This window comes from Pezoporus wallicus, unplaced genomic scaffold (genome assembly GCF_028554395.1).
Source record: "Pezoporus wallicus isolate ANWC-B61680 ecotype Strahan unplaced genomic scaffold, APGP_CSIRO_Pwel_v1 contig_360, whole genome shotgun sequence".
Lineage (NCBI taxonomy): Eukaryota > Metazoa > Chordata > Aves > Psittaciformes > Psittacidae > Pezoporus > Pezoporus wallicus.
The window spans coordinates 2,331,646-2,348,874 of record NW_026640059.1 but is presented as its reverse complement, the minus strand read 5'-3'; the positions used below and the strand labels follow the sequence as shown (position 1 = coordinate 2,348,874).

Genomic DNA, 17,229 nt, shown 5'->3' with positions numbered 1-17,229 from the left:
AGAACCGGGAGGAACCGGGGGGGGCCTCCCAGCCCCGCTGCGACCGGAGCGGCGACGGATCCGCCGCGTACGGCGTGGGACCGGCCTTGCCGGGGCTGCCGTCCGCGGGCCCACGCGGATACACGCCACGTACACGGATGCGTGTCTTGTGGGGACCGGGGGGAGGCGTTACCGTAACTCACGGTAACTGCCGAACCCGTCTCCCACGCCGGGGTAAGATGCTCCGCTCCTCCTCCTGCGCTGGCGATGGGTCTGGATGGGCTCCATCTAGGGGGTCCATCCTCTCCGGGTGGACGTGGGTTACGGACCCAGCATCGAGGTGGCGGCCACCAACCCCTGACGAGGGCTGGGACGTCTTCGGCTCCCACGCTCTGGGCCGCAGCGGTACCAGTGGGGCGAAGGGTCACGGAGGCGCTGGTCGCACCATGTGCCCTCCTATGAGCCGCTGCCTGAGGGCAAATTAAATCCTAGATAGCTTCCTCTTGATTTCCTTTTTAATAACACTTCTACCGTCTTTCTTCCTCGAGTAAAACACGCGTGGCAAGTAGCGGGGTGCGAGCAGGTCCAGCGGAACGTTTCCCGAGCGGGCGGCCGCGGTCCGCGGCTCGGCTGCGGCCGCGATTTCATGGAGCTGAGTTTCCGCGAGGCTCGGCCGTGGTTTTCTCAAAGCTTCGGTCATCGGGGAGCTTTGTAAAACACAAACGCTGTGTAAAACGTACGCTGAACTTTTACTGTCGTGTGAATTTGACTGCCAACCTGCTCGTGGGGTGTGCGGAAAGCTACCTGGGTCAGAGCCGGCGGCCCCGCGCGCTCAGGTTTTGGGGTTTGCTTTTGTGCATTTAAAACGTAATGGAAACCGCAAGGTCTGGTGCCCGGGGCGTGCGGGCTGGAGCTGGCGGACCAGGGGCCGGAGCTCCCCGGGCGTGCTGCGAAGGGTCGGGCATTCCGGCTCCACCGCCGCCGAGTACTCCGGTGGGGAGCCCGCGGGCAACGCCGCTGTTCCCGGGCCCCGGTGCGGATTCTCTCCTTATTCCAGCTCCGGATTTCTGCCTAAATAACACGAACTCCGGCCCTTTCCTTGGCCGATAGCAGCTCCAAAACGATCGCCTGGCCAGTGAAGGGGCAGCGTACTGGGAGCATAGAAAACATTGTTTCCTTCATTTCAAAGGGGGAAACCTGAACGATTCTCATCCTTTTGATTGATTAAGGTCTTGAATAACTTGAAGGTCGGGAGTGACAGTCAGTGAATAGACTATTGCAAATAAAGAGCACTGTGGAAAGCTGGGCTGGCACTTCAGAGTGCAAAGGAGGCGAGTTTGCTGGCACTTACCAAGTTATAAATAAAAGGCCATGCACAATAGTACCTTCTCTAAGGACAGACAGTCTTTACAACACTCCTGGCGTCATATCCTGCTGTGGTCACTTCAGCTCCGAGGCAGACTTTACCTCTTTTATTTTTTCCAGCAGTTTAGTTTGAATACTACAATAAATTCCTGGGAACAAACGCTTGTTAGTGAGACTTCACCACGCACCGCCTCGCACCCATGCACACACGCATATGCACACTCACGCACACGCGTGTAACGCAGGACATATCTAGTCTCACTGATTTTTAAAAGTAGAAATCCCCACGGACATCTCACTGGCAGCTCTTGCTTTCGAAAGCGTTACACCGTTTGGTCCAAAGATGTTTCGTATGGACGGAGAGAAATCTGGGTGCAAAATAAGTAAATAGAAGGAAGTGTTTCTTTTTCTCTTAAAAAAAAAAAAAGAAAAGAAAATTAAAGAAAAAGCCTCAGGAAAGTTGTTTCTCGCTGCCCCCCCCCCCCCAGTGCCCGGCGAGCGGAGCCAGGACAAGGAGCACTTCGCGGATAGCGAGGCAGAGACTGCCCCTTAGTGCCTGGCATTCCGTCTGGGGCGGGAGGCGGCGCGGCGGAGCCCCGCAGTGACACGGGGACCTTACGAGTGCGAGGGCCGGGCAGCCTCCGGCTGGTGCTCCCCTCCCCGGGGCCGGGGCTGCCGTCGGGGCACCGAGCAGTTCCCCACCGCCGGGTGTTCTCTGCCCGCGGCGAGAGGGCTCGTCCCGTACGGACAGCGCGGGGCTGGGCCGTGCCGGTCACGCTGCCGTCGCGGCGGCCGGGGCGATGCGGGAGAGCCGCCCCACTCACCCAATCAGCGGGAGCGGCGCGGCCGGGCCGGGCAGCGGCGGCCAATCGCGGCGGCGCCGCCGCGGAGCCGCGCCGGGGACGGAGCCGATAAATGCTCCCGGCCCCGCAGCTGCCGCTCCCCGCTGCACCGGGGACAGGGACAGCGCCGCCCCCGCCCCCCCGAACTCCCCTGCCCGAACTCCCTTCCCCGAGCCCAGCCTCGCGCCCGGCGGGGCTCCGGCTCCGGCCCTCCCGGTGCGGGGCAGCAAGGGTCACTGACAAAGGGGCAGCGGCGGAGCTGCCTCCTCCCCGCCCCCCGGCGGCATCCCCCACCCCCTCCGGGACCGCTCCTGATTCGGTGGGACCCGCTGACAGCGCGGGTCTCTCCTAGATCAGCCCTCACCTGGATATAACCCTGTCGGGCCGCCGCGATGACAACTCTTGCTGGAGCTGTCCCCAGGATGATGAGACCCGGGGCCGGCCAGAACTATCCCCGCAGCGGGTTCCCGCTGGAAGGTAAGGCCGAGCCCGCGCTGCTGCCACTCAGGAAAGGGAGAAAGTACTCCGTGCCGGGAGGCCGGGACAAAGCAGAGCCTCGAGAGCCGGGGGACGGAGGACTGCCGGGACGGCCTCACGGCTCATCCGCCGGGCTGTCACAGCCGCCGTCCAGCGGCAGGGCTTGAACAGTAATTTCTCTGGCCCGACACTGGGGCCAGCTGCAGGCCTGGAACCCCAGGAAAGCTCCATCCCGGCTGGCGAGAGGGGAGAACAGACCGTGCGGTCGGCGGGGCAGCGGGCCCTGATTCCGCTCTGTAGTAGAGTGAAGGGCTGTGATTCGGGGAGTGCAAAGTTAGGGAAAAAGTGAGGAAAAAGGGGGAAAAATGAAGAAAAGCCCAATCAATAAAAGCAATGCAAACGAAATCGAAAGGGACTCTAGAAAAGAGGGTACGTCCCGGCTGGGCCGGGCCATTGCAAGTGGCGGTTCTCGAGCTCCAGGCCGCTGCGATGAGAGAGCCCCGCGGCACCGGGGAGCCCCGCAGTTCCTGCCGGGGGCAGGACCGGGACCTCAGCAGCTCCCATCGAGCCGCGGGCCGGCCCCGAGCCGCCCAGGGAGACAGCGGGCCTCCCGTCCAGATTCCCCCTTCTCCGCGGGAGTCGGGCAGGCCTCGACCCCCGGCTCCGGTGTTAGTGCAACAGGTGAAGCGTTGCAGCGTTGTAGTTGCCGGCGGGCCCCGGGAGCGCTGCGGGGCGGCCGGAGGGGGGGCAAGGGGTGGCGGGTGGCGGCGAGTTGCCTTACAGAAAAAAAACAATAACAAGAAGAAGACGCAGCAGGGTCCGAAGGAGACGTTAACGCCATTTCCCCCTCCTGCCTCCCCTCCCCTCCTTTTCTAGTCTCTACTCCTCTAGGCCAGGGCAGAGTCAATCAGCTCGGAGGAGTGTTTATCAATGGCAGGCCTTTACCCAACCATATCCGACACAAGATAGTGGAGATGGCCCACCATGGCATAAGGCCCTGTGTCATCTCTCGCCAGCTGCGAGTGTCCCACGGCTGCGTCTCCAAAATTCTCTGCAGGTACCAGGAGACGGGCTCCATCCGACCGGGGGCCATCGGCGGCAGCAAGCCCAAGGTGAGCCCCTCCGCGCCCGCCCGAAGCCGGGCAGACCCCGTCCGCGGCGGCGGGGATGGAAGCCCCGCCGGTACACAGACCCGGGTGGCCGCACCGTGGCGTTTGCAGGCGGGAGGCAGCACCCCGGGAGGGCCGGGGGGACCGGGAGGCCCCGGCGTAGGAGTAGGCAGTCACCGCTCGCAGCACCGCCTGTTGCTCTCACGCTTTTCAAGGCTTAAAAAAACAGTTGGAATTCGTGGCGATGGCTTTGTTTTGTTTTATTAAATAATGAAAACGCTATTTTAAGTAATAATTTCTCAAACGAAACTAAGGCGGAAGGGGTCGATTTCTGACCGCCTGGCTGTCCGGAGCCCCGAGAGCCCCACGCTCAGCCCCGGGAGGGCTCGGTGCCACCGGGCCGGGGAAGCGGTCGGTCAGATGCCAGGGCTTGCACAGCGCGGCGGGATCGGGCACGCTCTTCCTTCCCTGGGAAGCGCGAAAGATTTATCCATATTTCTGCCTGTCTACCTGCCTGCTGCTCCTTCCCGGCTCTGTTTATTTTTCTGTCCTCCCCAAAGCTGTGTATATTTATAGCTACGCCGCTGAAAAGTTTGGGCTCACAATAATGCAGGCAAATATGGATCCTTGTCTCAAGATCAGCCTCCTCCCTCTATAGGTTTTCACTCCCACAAAAGCAAAGACTTTAGTTTCTGATTAAAGTTGATGCTGTATTATTTTCCCCTCACTTTGCCGCTTCTAAGGTACTGATGCCTGAACTTTCCCTTTCGGTGTTAGGACTAGAGATAATTTCTTATAAGCGTGTTATCCGAACGAAAGACTGTTCCCAGCCGGGAACCTTTGTTTGGTTTGATTTCGGCTTTATTTGAAAATCACGAGGCCATTGAAGAAACCTCTTGGTACTCGGAGCTCTCAGCGGTTTATTTCGCTACTTTTTATTTGGGGCTGCAAACTTTGTCCAGCCGAAACTTCCCTGACCTGGAGCCTCGCTGACACGGAGTCCTCCTCTAATTGGGATCTAGAATTTCCCCGGGATTTTCTTCTCGGCCGCATGGCAGGGGGTGCTGCCTGAGCTGGGATTTTCCTTGCCGAGGGCTCGATCCCTCCTTCCTCTGTAATCCCAGAGGATTCTCTTGGAACTTTCGTTTAAGCCGAGGGGTTCTTGTTTTACGCGGAGTCGTTGTTACCTGTTATGTTCCCTCGGATTTTAACCTGCCCTTCCTCGGGATGTTTTATAACGGGGTTTTAAAGCAGGGCTGCTGCCGGCTCTTGCTGGTAGCGGTGCGGGGCAGTGGGGAGGCTCAAGCAGCCCCTGGGGTCCCGGCGGCGGCAGCCCCGGCTCCCGCGGCTGCTCCCGACCCTTCAGACTGTGTCCGTTCGCCTTGTCTTTACTGAAGCAGGTGACGACGCCGGATGTTGAGAAGAAAATCGAGGAATACAAGCGGGAAAACGCGGGAATGTTCAGCTGGGAGATCCGGGACAAGCTGCTGAAGGACGGTGTGTGTGACCGCAACACGGTGCCGTCAGGTACGGAGCGGCGGGGACTCAGACACATCCCCGGGGGCCGGGGCTGGGGCCAGTACGAGAAGGGCAACGCGATATCCGGGGCAAGCCCCGTGCCCGGAGGGATCGGAGCCCCGGCCGGGCTGGTGCCCCTGGAGCGGTCAGCGTTAGCACGCTAGTACCGGCACAGGCGTCCCCGGGGGATTCCCGCGTTCGGCGGGGGTGTTTTCAATTAGATCGCAACTGGATCTCCCTCCCCTCCTTCTCCCTCTGCTTGCCCGCCGGGCTGCCGCCGCCGGAGGGCTCGGAGGTTGCCGAAGACCCGGCGCTGGGAGCCGTGCGCCGGTGGGCTGTTGGGGAGCCGGGGGGGTGTTTGCGCCACGGTGCTGCAGCGGTGTTTGTGCTGGTATCTGTGGGCTTTCCTCACCACCAGCGTCCGGGCTTGGCGGAAAGAATCTTGCGGAACCGCTGTGCCAGAGGTGGAGCGCGGTGCGGGACGGTGCCTGGGAACACCCCCGCGAGAACGGAGGGGAGGGCAGTGGGCGGCTGCACCTCCCGAAGCCCTGAATGGCAGTGGCCGGGGGGTACACGGGGACAGAGGCATTACTAGAGCTCTCTGTCCCCGTCCCGGCCGGAGCGGGGGAGTGCTGAGGACGAGCCACATCACAGCTCTGTGCTCCCCCCGAAGTGAGCTCCATCAGCCGCATCCTGCGGAGCAAGTTTGGGAAAGGCGAGGAAGAGGAGGCCGAGCTGGAAAGGAAGGAGGTGGAGGAAGGCGACAAGAAGGCCAAGCACAGCATTGACGGCATCCTCAGTGAAAGAGGTAAAGTCCCATTTCCCCCTGCTCTGCGTGGAGTTCTGGGACTGGACAGTGCCAGCCTCGGTTGCTGGTGGGTGTCAGTCACCTTCTCCCAGGGCTCGTCTGTCCCGGGGCCTGTGCAGCAGACAGCATAGGGCAAGGAGTACGGCTGTCCCATCCCATCCCATCCCATCCCATCCCATCCCATCCCATCCCATCCCATCCCATCCCATCCCATCCCATTCCCCCAGTATGACCCTGAACTGTGCGGCAATGGCGCAGAGGATGGGGCAAAGATGGGGTTCGCCACTAGTTTGGCTTTCAACAGCAGGGATGGGGCCAGGGAGCAGGAAGGGCTGGAGCCGGCAGTGGAGCCCCTGGCACAGGGCATTCCCAGCCCAATCCTAGCAAAAGGCCGCAGCTGCACAGAATGGGTGCTTGAAGCCAAAGGCCATGGAGCCTCGAGTCTCCGCAGGCATGGGCAAGGCAGAGAGCCACAAGTTTAATTTCTTCTCCTCTTAAAACTGCTGGGAAAAGGCTGTGTTGGTGCTTGGCCAGGGGCTGTGGGGAGGTTGCAACCTGAACAAGGCAAAGGGCTGTTCTGGGGCAGCCACTGCCCCTGCTGCAGTGGTGCCCGGCTCTGTGCCCGGCTGGGCCAGGGCGAGGGACAGACGAGGGCCCGTCTGGGCTGCCTGTGCATGGAAGTGGCTGCCCAGCACATGCACAGGCACTGGAGAAGGCGAGACAAAAGTACCAAATGAGCTGGTCAAACATTTGTACAACTTTTCCAGCTTTTACAAAGAAGGCCTTCTATACACAATCTACACTTGGAGATGAACTTGGAAAACAAAGAGGGGGGAGTCCATTGAAACTCACACTTTGGCTTTGCACAGACAAAGCTTCAGCTAGCAGCAGCTTGATGTGAACAAAAGAAGGCAACCTTTTTATAATTCAAGGAGAAAAGAAGAGAAAACAGCCCCACAAAAGGCTGAGAAAAGACATTATGGGCTTGCAATGAGGGATGAATTATTCAATGAGCCCCTAATAGCTGATGCTCCACGCAGTTTTATGGACTCTCCACTGTGGAAAAAATAGCTGTTTTTACCTAGAAAAGTTTCTAGCATTTCTAGACATCTGGAGGTGCTGAGTGCCGTTCAAGAAGGACAATTGAAACCTGTCCTTTAACAGTTGGATATCTCCTTGTTGTGTAAGAACAAACCTGCATTCCCTGAAACTTAGTTTTCATCTCTTGTTATTTAAGCGTTCAGGAACTTTGTAACACAAACAAGTTTGTAATATAAGCAGGCAGAAAGATACTAAGGAAGTAAGAGATTTTTAAGGCCAGAAAGCACAGTTTGAGTGCCCAGCCTAGCTGCCTGTATAGGGGGACCCCTATATGGGTCCAGAGTTGCTTCCAGTATTTCCTTCTCCAGAGAAATTGTTCTGAGATGGACATGCACCAAGGGAAAAATAGCTAAACTCAGGGCCCTAACTGTTAGAATAACTAGTTCTGCTTTCCTGAATTTCTCAACAGAGATTAGAACAGAAGACAGGAAGCCTTGATAACATCCCTGCTTTATGGAACAAACTGTAATTAATAGAGACAGCAAAAGAAAAAATATTGTATAAGGTAGAACCTACCCCTCTACTTCTCTTTGAAACAGTCTTCCTGTTCTTTGCTCTTTAAAGCATGGCTCCTGATCTACCGTAGGTCAATGTCTGGGCACATGGCTGTTGCAACCAGCCTGGTGGAGCCCCGAGACTTGCGGGAAAAACACTGGGGCCGGCAGTGTCTTGCTGCAAGCAGGGGCTCGCTCATGTTCCCCATCACGGTTGTATGAGGAGGCTGCATTCTGTTCTCTAACACTCTAACATAACCTCTCCTTCACTTTCTGTGGTCGTGAGTGTCCTACTTTGCTTCTTTTGAGTTTAATCAGTGGCAAAACTGCCCTTGACTAAATGAGGTAGTGCAGCCCTATCCTCTCCTTGCACATGAAGTTTTGTGCTGGGTGAACATGGCCAGGCAGTTCTGTGCAAACAGCAGTTTGATAATCCTGTCTCTTCTGTGACAGGGCTGGGAAGGTTTGGCAGTTGGAGGGACAGCGTGCTCTTCCCCGCAGCAGCGCCCTCTCCCCTCCCTGACTAGCAAGCTGTTGCTGAATCTTATTACTGGAGTGGCCAGGATGCTGCAGTGTGAGAGCTGCTTCCTAAGAAAGGATTTCTTACCATACACATGGTGTGTGTATAGTGTGATACTACAGGGACAGCACACCAGTGAACTCATCACATAAAAAAACCACCCACCATAAAATAACGTCACTACGACTTTCTGTATCTGGCCAACAAAAATGTTTCTATTTCGACTACCACTGCCAGCAGAGAAGCTTTGATTTCAGTCCATCTATAAAAATCTTCAGGTCAGATCCTGCTCTTTTATTGAAATAACTGGCAGATTTTCTGAGGATTTTGATGCTGCAGGATTGTAATTGCCAGCACCCACCAGCCTGGTGTGGCAGAGGGTGCCTGCCTCTCGATGCCCTCTCTGAGACTAGGGTTGATTTCCCTATGTCCGAAGGGTATCCTGGCAGTGTGCAGCAAAACTCCTGCATGGTAGTTCACTGCTGAGTGCTCTGCACAGGAGTGCTCCACATTATGCACTGAAAAAAGTGCTCAGTTTTCTGAGTATGAGTGGGTTTTATAGTGCTGGTCTCAGGGGCTCGAGGTGTTCCTGCAGCAGGAGTGTGAGTACAAGGAGACGTAAGGGAAGGCTGTGGGATAAGTCAGAAAGCAAGTCCTGGGGCTGAGTCCAGAGTGGGCACTTGCCCTCATGCTCAGGAGCACACCTCCGGTGCTGGACACTTGCTGACATGTCCTGAAATCCCCTCCTTGACATGGGCATTTGGGTGGCTCAGGGTCAGGCTTTTTTTCTGAAGGCAAGAATAACAATTGTCATTTTAATGGTACCTAATTCAAGATCTGGGGAGTAATTACAGCAGAGTGGGAATAGAAAGAAAAGAAACATGGTATTTTTGATAAACAGGTGATAGAATCAGTATGTCATTTGGCTTGGGATTCCTCCCATCACATATATGTAAGCGTAGGTAAACTTTCATACGTCCCGCTGTGATTCTGTTTCAGCCTCTGTCCACAGACACTTAAATATGATTCTCTGGCCAGCGTTTACTGATGCCACATGTGCATCCCACTTTGCAGTATTTCAACACTTCCGTCACTGTCACTCTCTACCCTGATTTTGGATATATATTTGATGAAAGCCTTTGTTGTTGCAGTCCGTACCAGGAAGCTGATAATTCTATAATAGCATATCTATATTTCTGCATGCGTGATAAATTTCTCTTAAAGGCATAAGCCATAAAATAAAGAACATGAGAGAGAAACTTTTGTGCCTTTATATGGCACATCAGGGCATATTTTTAGCATAACCGCTACAGAAGAGGGAGCCGCTTGTACCTTTAGCGGGAGTTATGCGCGGCATGGTTTGCTGACTAATCTGATAACTCCCCCTTCATAAGATAGCTGTTGTTTTCTGGCAGAAACCGGCGGCTTTCAGCGCTCAAACGATGGGGCGTAGAGCTGGTCCTCGGGCCTGCTGTGAGCGGGCCGTGCGGGCTGGGGCTGGGGCTGGGGCCGGGACCCCCCTGCCCGGCCTCAAAGGGGGCCTCTGTTCCCAGCCAGCGGAATTGGCCCCCGGGCCCTGTCCTGGCGGATCCTCCCTCAGTCATGCGCACCCGTCCAAAAAGGGCCCTACTCATCCCAAGCCTCTACCCTTGGCTGTACTGAGAGCAATTCAGGCTACAGCAGACTAAATTGCCTCCTTTATTTCCTTCTTACTTTCATCTTGGACCAAACCCTTCCCCCCTCTCCCTCCCCTTCCTCTTTTCTTTTTTTCTGTGTGCCTGAGGCTCACATTAATACAGTTTCGGCACCACCCCTATTTTAGTGTGTGTATGTGGAGTTTGAAGCGGGGAGGGGGGAAAGGGACCTTAGCACAAAAGGCCTGCTCAGCAGCTAGAAAGTTCAAGCTGCTGCTGCTTCTCTAGCTGTGTGATGCTTTTCCTGTTTGCAAGTTTTGGGAAACATTTTTGCTTTGTACTGTAATGGAATTAGAGGACAGATGCTGACTGTAAATGGGACACGCGACTACCAGCCCCTAGCTTAAATATTTAGATGCAATGTTACAATTACTGACTTGATGCACAGGCTTTGAAGTGGTGGCACATGATCTAAAGGGTAGCTCAGGCTAGATGGGATTGCAGATGTTTTGATTACAGTTGGTCAGTATCATGCAGCCAGTTATTTTTAGGTTGTAAAACTAATAAAGGCAGTTTATTAAGGGACAGGATTAGCATGCAGGCACCAGATACTGCTTTGAGTCATCCCATTCATTTCTGCATTGTAGACTGCTGGGTTAGTGGCCAGTGCATGGGGCAAAGCGGACGCCGATTTAGACTTTGCTTGTGATTTTCTGATGCAGGGCTTGTTGTGATTTTGCTCCAGCATCTCGTCCCAGGGCACAGTGGTAAGAGGACTTATTTGCTGTGTGAAATACTGTTGTGTCTTACGCAATGTGTTCTCCTGCTCAGTGTTCCTGGTAAAGATTCACTTATTGAATGAAATGTGCTGACTGTGGCTGCAGGCAGTTATCTTCTTGAGACTGGAATTTCATCACTAGCAGGTTTAAGAAATCAGCTCATGTAACTGGAACAGAATTTTGTTTCTGAGGTTCTCAGGAACTGACAAGAAAATAGTGCTTAATTAAGAAAAACTCCTTATTGACTCCAGGATTTGGCTCAAGGCAGATAGTGCTAACAGTATTTTCTGTCTGTCTTTTTCCCCTTTCTTTCCTCATATCCCAGTAGTGTGTGAGATTCCAGTCCTGGACAGAAAAGCCAGGAGCTGCATGAGCACATACCAATGTAGGTGATACTGCACAACTCAAATACATTTTCTTCTCCCTGACCCATCATCCCTGTGGGGTTCTGGGCCAGGCTCCCGCTTCCAAATCATTATTTTGAGCTAATCATAATGACTGATGACCTCAGCGATCAGTGCTGACCTCACCATCAAGCAAGAGCACAACATCCCAGCACGCTGAGCGCTTTCAGAACATTGCTAAATGTTTGTGTTTTGGGTGACTTCAGAGTGGAGTTCTACTCCAGAGGTGCTGGGAGCAGCCTGTGCCCTCCTGTCTTGAAGGCAAGCTGCGGGACTTTGAGGAGAGTGCTAATTGTCAGACTAACTGCACGCTAATATCCTTACATAAGCGCTAGTCATACTTCCAGCTTTGGGAAGAAAGGGTGTTACTCATTCTGGCAGCGTCTCTTTGAAATAATATACAGATACATCATATCCCTTGATTTCATGAATGATGATTTCATTCATGGATTTGCATTTTTTGCCATCTTAGGGACACTTTCTTCAACTTAAAAAGAGTTGGCACTTGTTCAAATAGAACTGCTGTGCGCATCGCTTCCAGTTTTTCTAATTGTGTATCTAGAACAAAGGCAAATGTTATTTTAGCAAGTGTCAGGGTTGCTTCACACGCATCAGTAGAACCACTTGAATTTGTACCAAAGCTTGCATCTTATTTGGTTGCTCTGAAAGTCTTAATAATCTAATGGTCTCGTCATTATTGAAAGGCTGAGGTAAGAAACATGGGTGGTTGACTTCAGTGTGGCTACGACTTGATTCAGAAACGTGACTTTTATCTTTGGCTTTCTGGATTCTCCTATGATTGTAAAATCCTTGACGTCAGTAGGAATTTACCATGGTAGAGATCAGGCTTTTCTTGAAACTGGCTCTATAATGTGCTGAGCAACTGCGGCTCGAGGGGGAAATCCTCAGGTTTAGGGTGTAAAATGGGTTTACTGGATCGGGTATCAGACCTCCATTTCTGCAAATGCCCTCATATGCGGGTAACAGCGAGGAGTCCCACTCAAAGAGCCTATTCATGTGTGTAAAGTTACTCACGTGGGTTGGGGCAGGCAGGAATGGGGCCCAAATTTGTTCTGTTCTGTTAATAGAAAGTGCCCAATAAACAAGAGCGTGACTCTAATCCCGAGTGAAACTCTCTGGCAAAACTCTTATCGAGGGCAAAGATCTCTTCATCTGTGTTTACACAGAGGTAGTGATAGAATCAGCAGACAGACAGACAGGGCTTTTAATTAGGTAAATAAAAAACTAATTAGCAGTTAATGCTGAAAGTAAAAGTTGCTGCTGCTGAAATGCTTAAACCGGATTTTTTTCTGGGTCTGATTTCAAATACTAATTTTCTTTTGTATCAGTCAAAGACAATGCTTTTATCTAACACTTACTTGGGGAAGTTTTAGTTTGGTATTAGGCTTACTTATTGATAAGGGTTGGAACAGGGTTTAGAAGAGGGAAGCCAATAAAGTTGATAGTGATAAATTATCACGAGTCCCCAGAGCTGTGTAATAAAACTGCAGTGGGAAATGAAGCAGAACTACAAAGTGCTCTCTGGTTAATTTAAGAAGAAATTGAGTGAAACACAAAGCAATAAATCAGAGCAAGCCAGTCAATGTGAATTTCTCCATGTAAATGTCACTTTAAATCCTACGTAACAAACACATGTGGCTAGAGAAAGAACAAAATATAGAAATAAAAATGTGGGATACTTCCAAGTGCTCCCCAAACACTGAGCTCTGGCTAATAAAAATGATGTACAGTAATATAATTCACCACAAGACCTTGTTTAGTGTAGTGTGAGCACAGCGTTTAACTTTACTTGCCCTGGAGTACTCCTGCCCCATGCTGTTAAACTAATTCAGTTTAAATCACTCTGCCTAGAAAAAAAAAGTGAAGCATAATGAAATTAAAACTCACTGAGGACACATTAAAGTGTGCCATGTGCCGAGATTATTTAGTTAGTGGAGTTTGATGTAATTGTTGACAGGTCATTTATTCATCCCAGTAAATAAAGATTCACGAACTATTACAAATGTGCATATATTATAACTACTAGGACAGTAAAAGGCAATTAAGCAGTCAGTTTAATGTCTTATCTCGCTGGTTGCCCTACAGTTGTTTTACAACTACGAATTAAAATTTGAAAAGAAAGTTTTCAGTGTCCCTGGCCAAATATTGATTAAGTAGTTGTTTGCTGATGCCATTGTGGCACATAAAAAGGCCAGTAGTTCTGCCCCTTGTTGTTCATCTTCCATTGTCTCTGATTCTTAACCTCGAAGATCAAAGGAGGATCATTTCAGTTTATCTGTCTTGGAAAATCCTTCTTTGCTCCTAAACCCATATGGATTAACGGCCAAATTGTCTTTAATGAGATGTGAAATTTGAATGGAATCCTTATTTTTCATGGTTTGTTCGATGTATGCACTGTACATTCTTCCAGTTTTGTGGAGGATTTTTCTTTATCATTATTGGATTTGGTTTTGTTTGATTCACTTTATTTTCAGTATACCGTGCACAGAAATTTTACTGTTACCCCAGGTAAAATACATGATATTTAAGTGAATTTTAGTAAAAGTAATTTTGTTGCATGTAATTTTTTGATGAGTGCAGCCTAAAGTGGAAAAAGAAAAGTTGTCTTTGCATACCAAATCACATAGATAAAGAGTCCAGGGCTGCCAATAAAAGAAAGGGAGTTTGAGGGGTGAGCTAGTCCTCCAGATTTGGCTCTCAGTATAGAGGGAGGACAAACGAGCTTCCAGTATTTCTGTGTGTATTTTCTTCAGTTTTGATTTTATGGACTTTGCTTGCATCAGCAAGGGCAGTTGTACTGCTCTTCCTCTAAAATAGAAGGAGGAAAATCAGGTCAGCCAGGCTGTACAGAAAAGTGAGCAAGAGTCCTTGAGAATAATCAGTTCCTTGTTGCATTACAGAAAGCTATACTTATTTCAGAGATAGTAAAATATATTCCACCACATCCTCAGTAGAAAAGGCTGTTTAATCTGGATGTGCTATGTTGGCTTGTAATTATGATATGAAGTTTCATCTGAATTGTAGGGTATGTGAGCGTTAGATCCAGATCACTGGCATATCTGGACACAGAAATCAGCTTCACAAACAGTAGTAGAAGCCTGCTAAAGCCGGAGAGCCTCCTCTGGTGTCACATTGATTTTTATGTGGGTGAGCCTCTTCTGCTGTAGTGCAAACAGCAGAGTAAAGGGATAAACCAGAACTTTTAAAATCAGCATTTTCTGATTCCCTTTCCTTCCATCCCATTCTGTTTTCATTTTGTCTGGTTATCTCTGAATAAAATATCAGTCTGTGCATGCTTTACAAGTACGGAGCTACTCCAGGAGACATTTTGCCCCAGAGTAATAGCTAGAATTCTTTGAAAGCATTTTAGGGACGAATTTCCTAAAGACCATGAACTCAACTTGTTCATTTGCTGGAGAGCTGCACTGGGAACAGTGACACACATTCTACCTTGTTTTCTTTTTCTTTTCTTTTTCCTTTCCTAATGGATATTTGCCTGGATGTAGACTTTCTGCCAGACATGAACAGTATTTATATCATGCACATGCCTATAAAAGGACCTGTCTTAAGGATTTTTGCATTTATGCAATGCCTCATGTTGGATGTCTGATCCAAAATTGACTAGGTAGTAATTTCTTTATCAGATATACTGTCACGTAGATCACAGTGGTTTGGATAGTATGAGGTATAAACTGCAGCTGACGTTTCCGCAAGCAGACAGCTTATTCAGCCCCCGTCAAATCTTATTCACCTTATTTAAATGAGTAGGACTGTTTATGCTGATATAATTGGGATCTGTTCCATATACCAGCCCAGAAGAGCAACAACTACGGCTCTTCTGGCAAAACTACTCTCTTCTTTGTTAGAATATAACCAATGTATAATTCACATACACCCCCCCCCCCCCCCCCCCCTTGAGGCAGTAGCACCACTCAGTGTAAGCAAATTGGACTTAAAACTACTTTCCTTCTCTATATCTTTAACTGGCTCAGAGAAAGGTGGAGATGAATAGAGACAGGTTTTATAAAAAACAAGCTAACAGAATAGCGAGGATTGCTTCCACAGAAAATTCTTTTTTTGCTGAAGGTGATGTGGAAGGGCAGGACTTCCTTTTAGTTTTGACTCAAGGACTGGTTGTTTGATCTGGTGTGAGGTGTTGAGGGGTTGGAGTGTGAGCTGGGGGAATCATTTTCCAAACGAACACTCGGACACCTACCCAGCCCCTGCTGTTGGGCTGAGTGGCTAAAAGAAACCTGCACAGAAGTAGCTGGAAGTCAGGTTTCTACTGGTTTCACTAGCAGCCAATGAAGTTGTTTTCAGGAAGGAGGCATTTTGACAGGAGAAAGGGAAGTGGCAAATGTTTAGCTAAATAAATGTGAGAATGGAAAGTGAAAAGCACTGCTTTCCCATTTTCACAATGAAATCCTGCAAAGTATAGTTTTTTGTGAAAAAAAAAACACCGAAAAAATCTCCCCCCCCCCCAAAAAAACAAACCCCACAAAAAAATCCCACAAACCTCAGGAACTCCATTTATCAAGTTATGAATCAAGATTAACTCCACTGCAGCTGGGGGACTGACACTGGTGTGTGAGAAATTATGAATTAGATCATCAGTATTTCCACATAATCAGGGGTAGTTTCACATAACTGCCATGCTGCAAATTTATCTGCCCACTTCTAATAGTCCAAAGCCAGAAAATTTATCTGGGTAAGGACTGCTTACAGAAGGAGCGATGTTTTAAATGAGTAGTCATCAAACTTTTATGGTGCAGTATTCTGGGCAGAGGGAGATTGACACTTTTTTCTGTACCTCTTTTAATACATGTAGTGCAGAGAGAGACATTGTATGCTCTAACCTCTCTTGCTGCCCATGGTAGCTGTCCATGTATGGTATATAGCTTAATTGTGTTCTTTGCTACCATCTGTGGAACTGGAAAATAATAGAAAAAAAAAACATTTTGGAATCTATTTAGAAGACTGTACAATAGACGTTGCAGTTAGGAAAAAGCCCTGTGGGTTCATCCCTGGCTTTGCACAATTGATTGGACCTGCTCCCTTTTAAATCAACAGGATCAAGCAAAAATGCTCAAATATTTGGCAGCTAGAGAGAAAACCACACAAACGCCTGTTGCTTGAGCACCCACAGTTTGTTTTCTAACAAATGCAGTACTACCTTTGAAAAGCCCTTAAAACTAACTGCTCATCCACCTCTTCCGAACTACCTTGAGACTGGCATGAACTGCATGCTCTGCGTGCTGGGGCAGGTGAATGGGTCCAGCCTGCACTGAGCTAGTGCCCACTGGGGAATCAAGCAATGAAAGGTATTGCAGGCTCTCGGGACGCTCAGTTCCTCTGGTAAAAATGCAAAATGGCTGCATGCAGCAGACATTTTGTTTATTTCTGTATTATTTCCTTCTCCGTCTATATTTAAAATAGTCTTGAGACAAACTGTACGGTCATTTGAATCTGAACAATTCCCTGCTCTCAGCAGGGCTGTGTGGGTTCCTTTGGGTTGAATTTGGCCCCAATATGAAAGTTTAATTATGTTTCAGTTTTGTGTGAACTCATTCACTGTCTCAGACTCAGCAAGACTTTATAGTGCTAAACATCTATTTTTGTTGGTAAATAAGAGATCTGACATGGCAAGTAAGGATGGTTAAAGTAAGATGTTACAAGCAAAGTAAATTAAAAAGAGCTGTTTTAGAGAACTGCACTTAAAATCTTTCTAATACATAGTTCAGCAAAAAAAGGGAAAGTCATTGGCGCTCTGCTGCAAGAAGCTCTGTAACCGATCTGCTCCATCAGTCCCGGCAGGGTGGGAGGCAGAGCTCTGTTTGCGCCGTATGATTTCTGGCTCCTCCCTGGCTGAAGGGTACCACAAGGGGAGGCGTACTCTGTCCTCCTCAACGGCATTCCGCCCCTTGGCTTTTGATCCTAATCAACGCAGCAAATGAAATTTTGGGAAAGAAATCGGGAGCTCTAATTCAAACGGCTGTCAAACCCTATGCTATGACAGGCATAAAGAGGAGTTTTCTCCAAGCTCTTAGAGGTCACTTGGCCATGGAAGAACTTAAGCTAGGATTCGAAGAAAGTTACTATACTTCTTGGCCATTGAAAAGATGGATGATTGATGACAAATATTTCTCTTAATCTGAGTATTAAAGTGAGCATTAAAGGA

At 50.0% G+C, this 17,229-nt stretch overlaps 2 protein-coding genes across 5 annotated transcripts in view; both read left to right on the top strand.

Moving 5' to 3' along the window:
• The first annotated feature begins 2,306 nt into the window (after positions 1-2,306).
• The window catches only part of PAX3 (paired box 3), an 80,125-nt gene continuing 65,202 nt past the window's right edge, over positions 2,307-17,229 (top strand). For 2 of the 4 annotated variants that reach the window (XM_057417231.1, XM_057417229.1), the window contains exons 1-4: positions 2,307-2,663; positions 3,540-3,775; positions 5,173-5,299; positions 5,964-6,098. In XM_057417231.1, coding sequence (XP_057273214.1) covers positions 2,579-2,663; positions 3,540-3,775; positions 5,173-5,299; positions 5,964-6,098 — 583 coding nt within the window. In that variant the 5' untranslated portion in view covers positions 2,307-2,578. Of the gene's footprint in view, positions 2,664-3,539; positions 3,776-5,169; positions 5,300-5,963; positions 6,099-17,229 lie in introns of all 4 variants that reach the window. The other 2 variants (XM_057417230.1, XM_057417228.1) reach the window with 1 other exon arrangement.
• Positions 5,910-17,229, top strand: part of EPHA4 (EPH receptor A4) — a 359,705-nt gene continuing 348,385 nt past the window's right edge. Inside the window, exon 1 of the mRNA XM_057417224.1 lies at positions 5,910-5,915. The gene's annotated coding sequence lies outside the window, so the exon portion shown is untranslated. The remainder of the gene's footprint in view (positions 5,916-17,229) is intronic.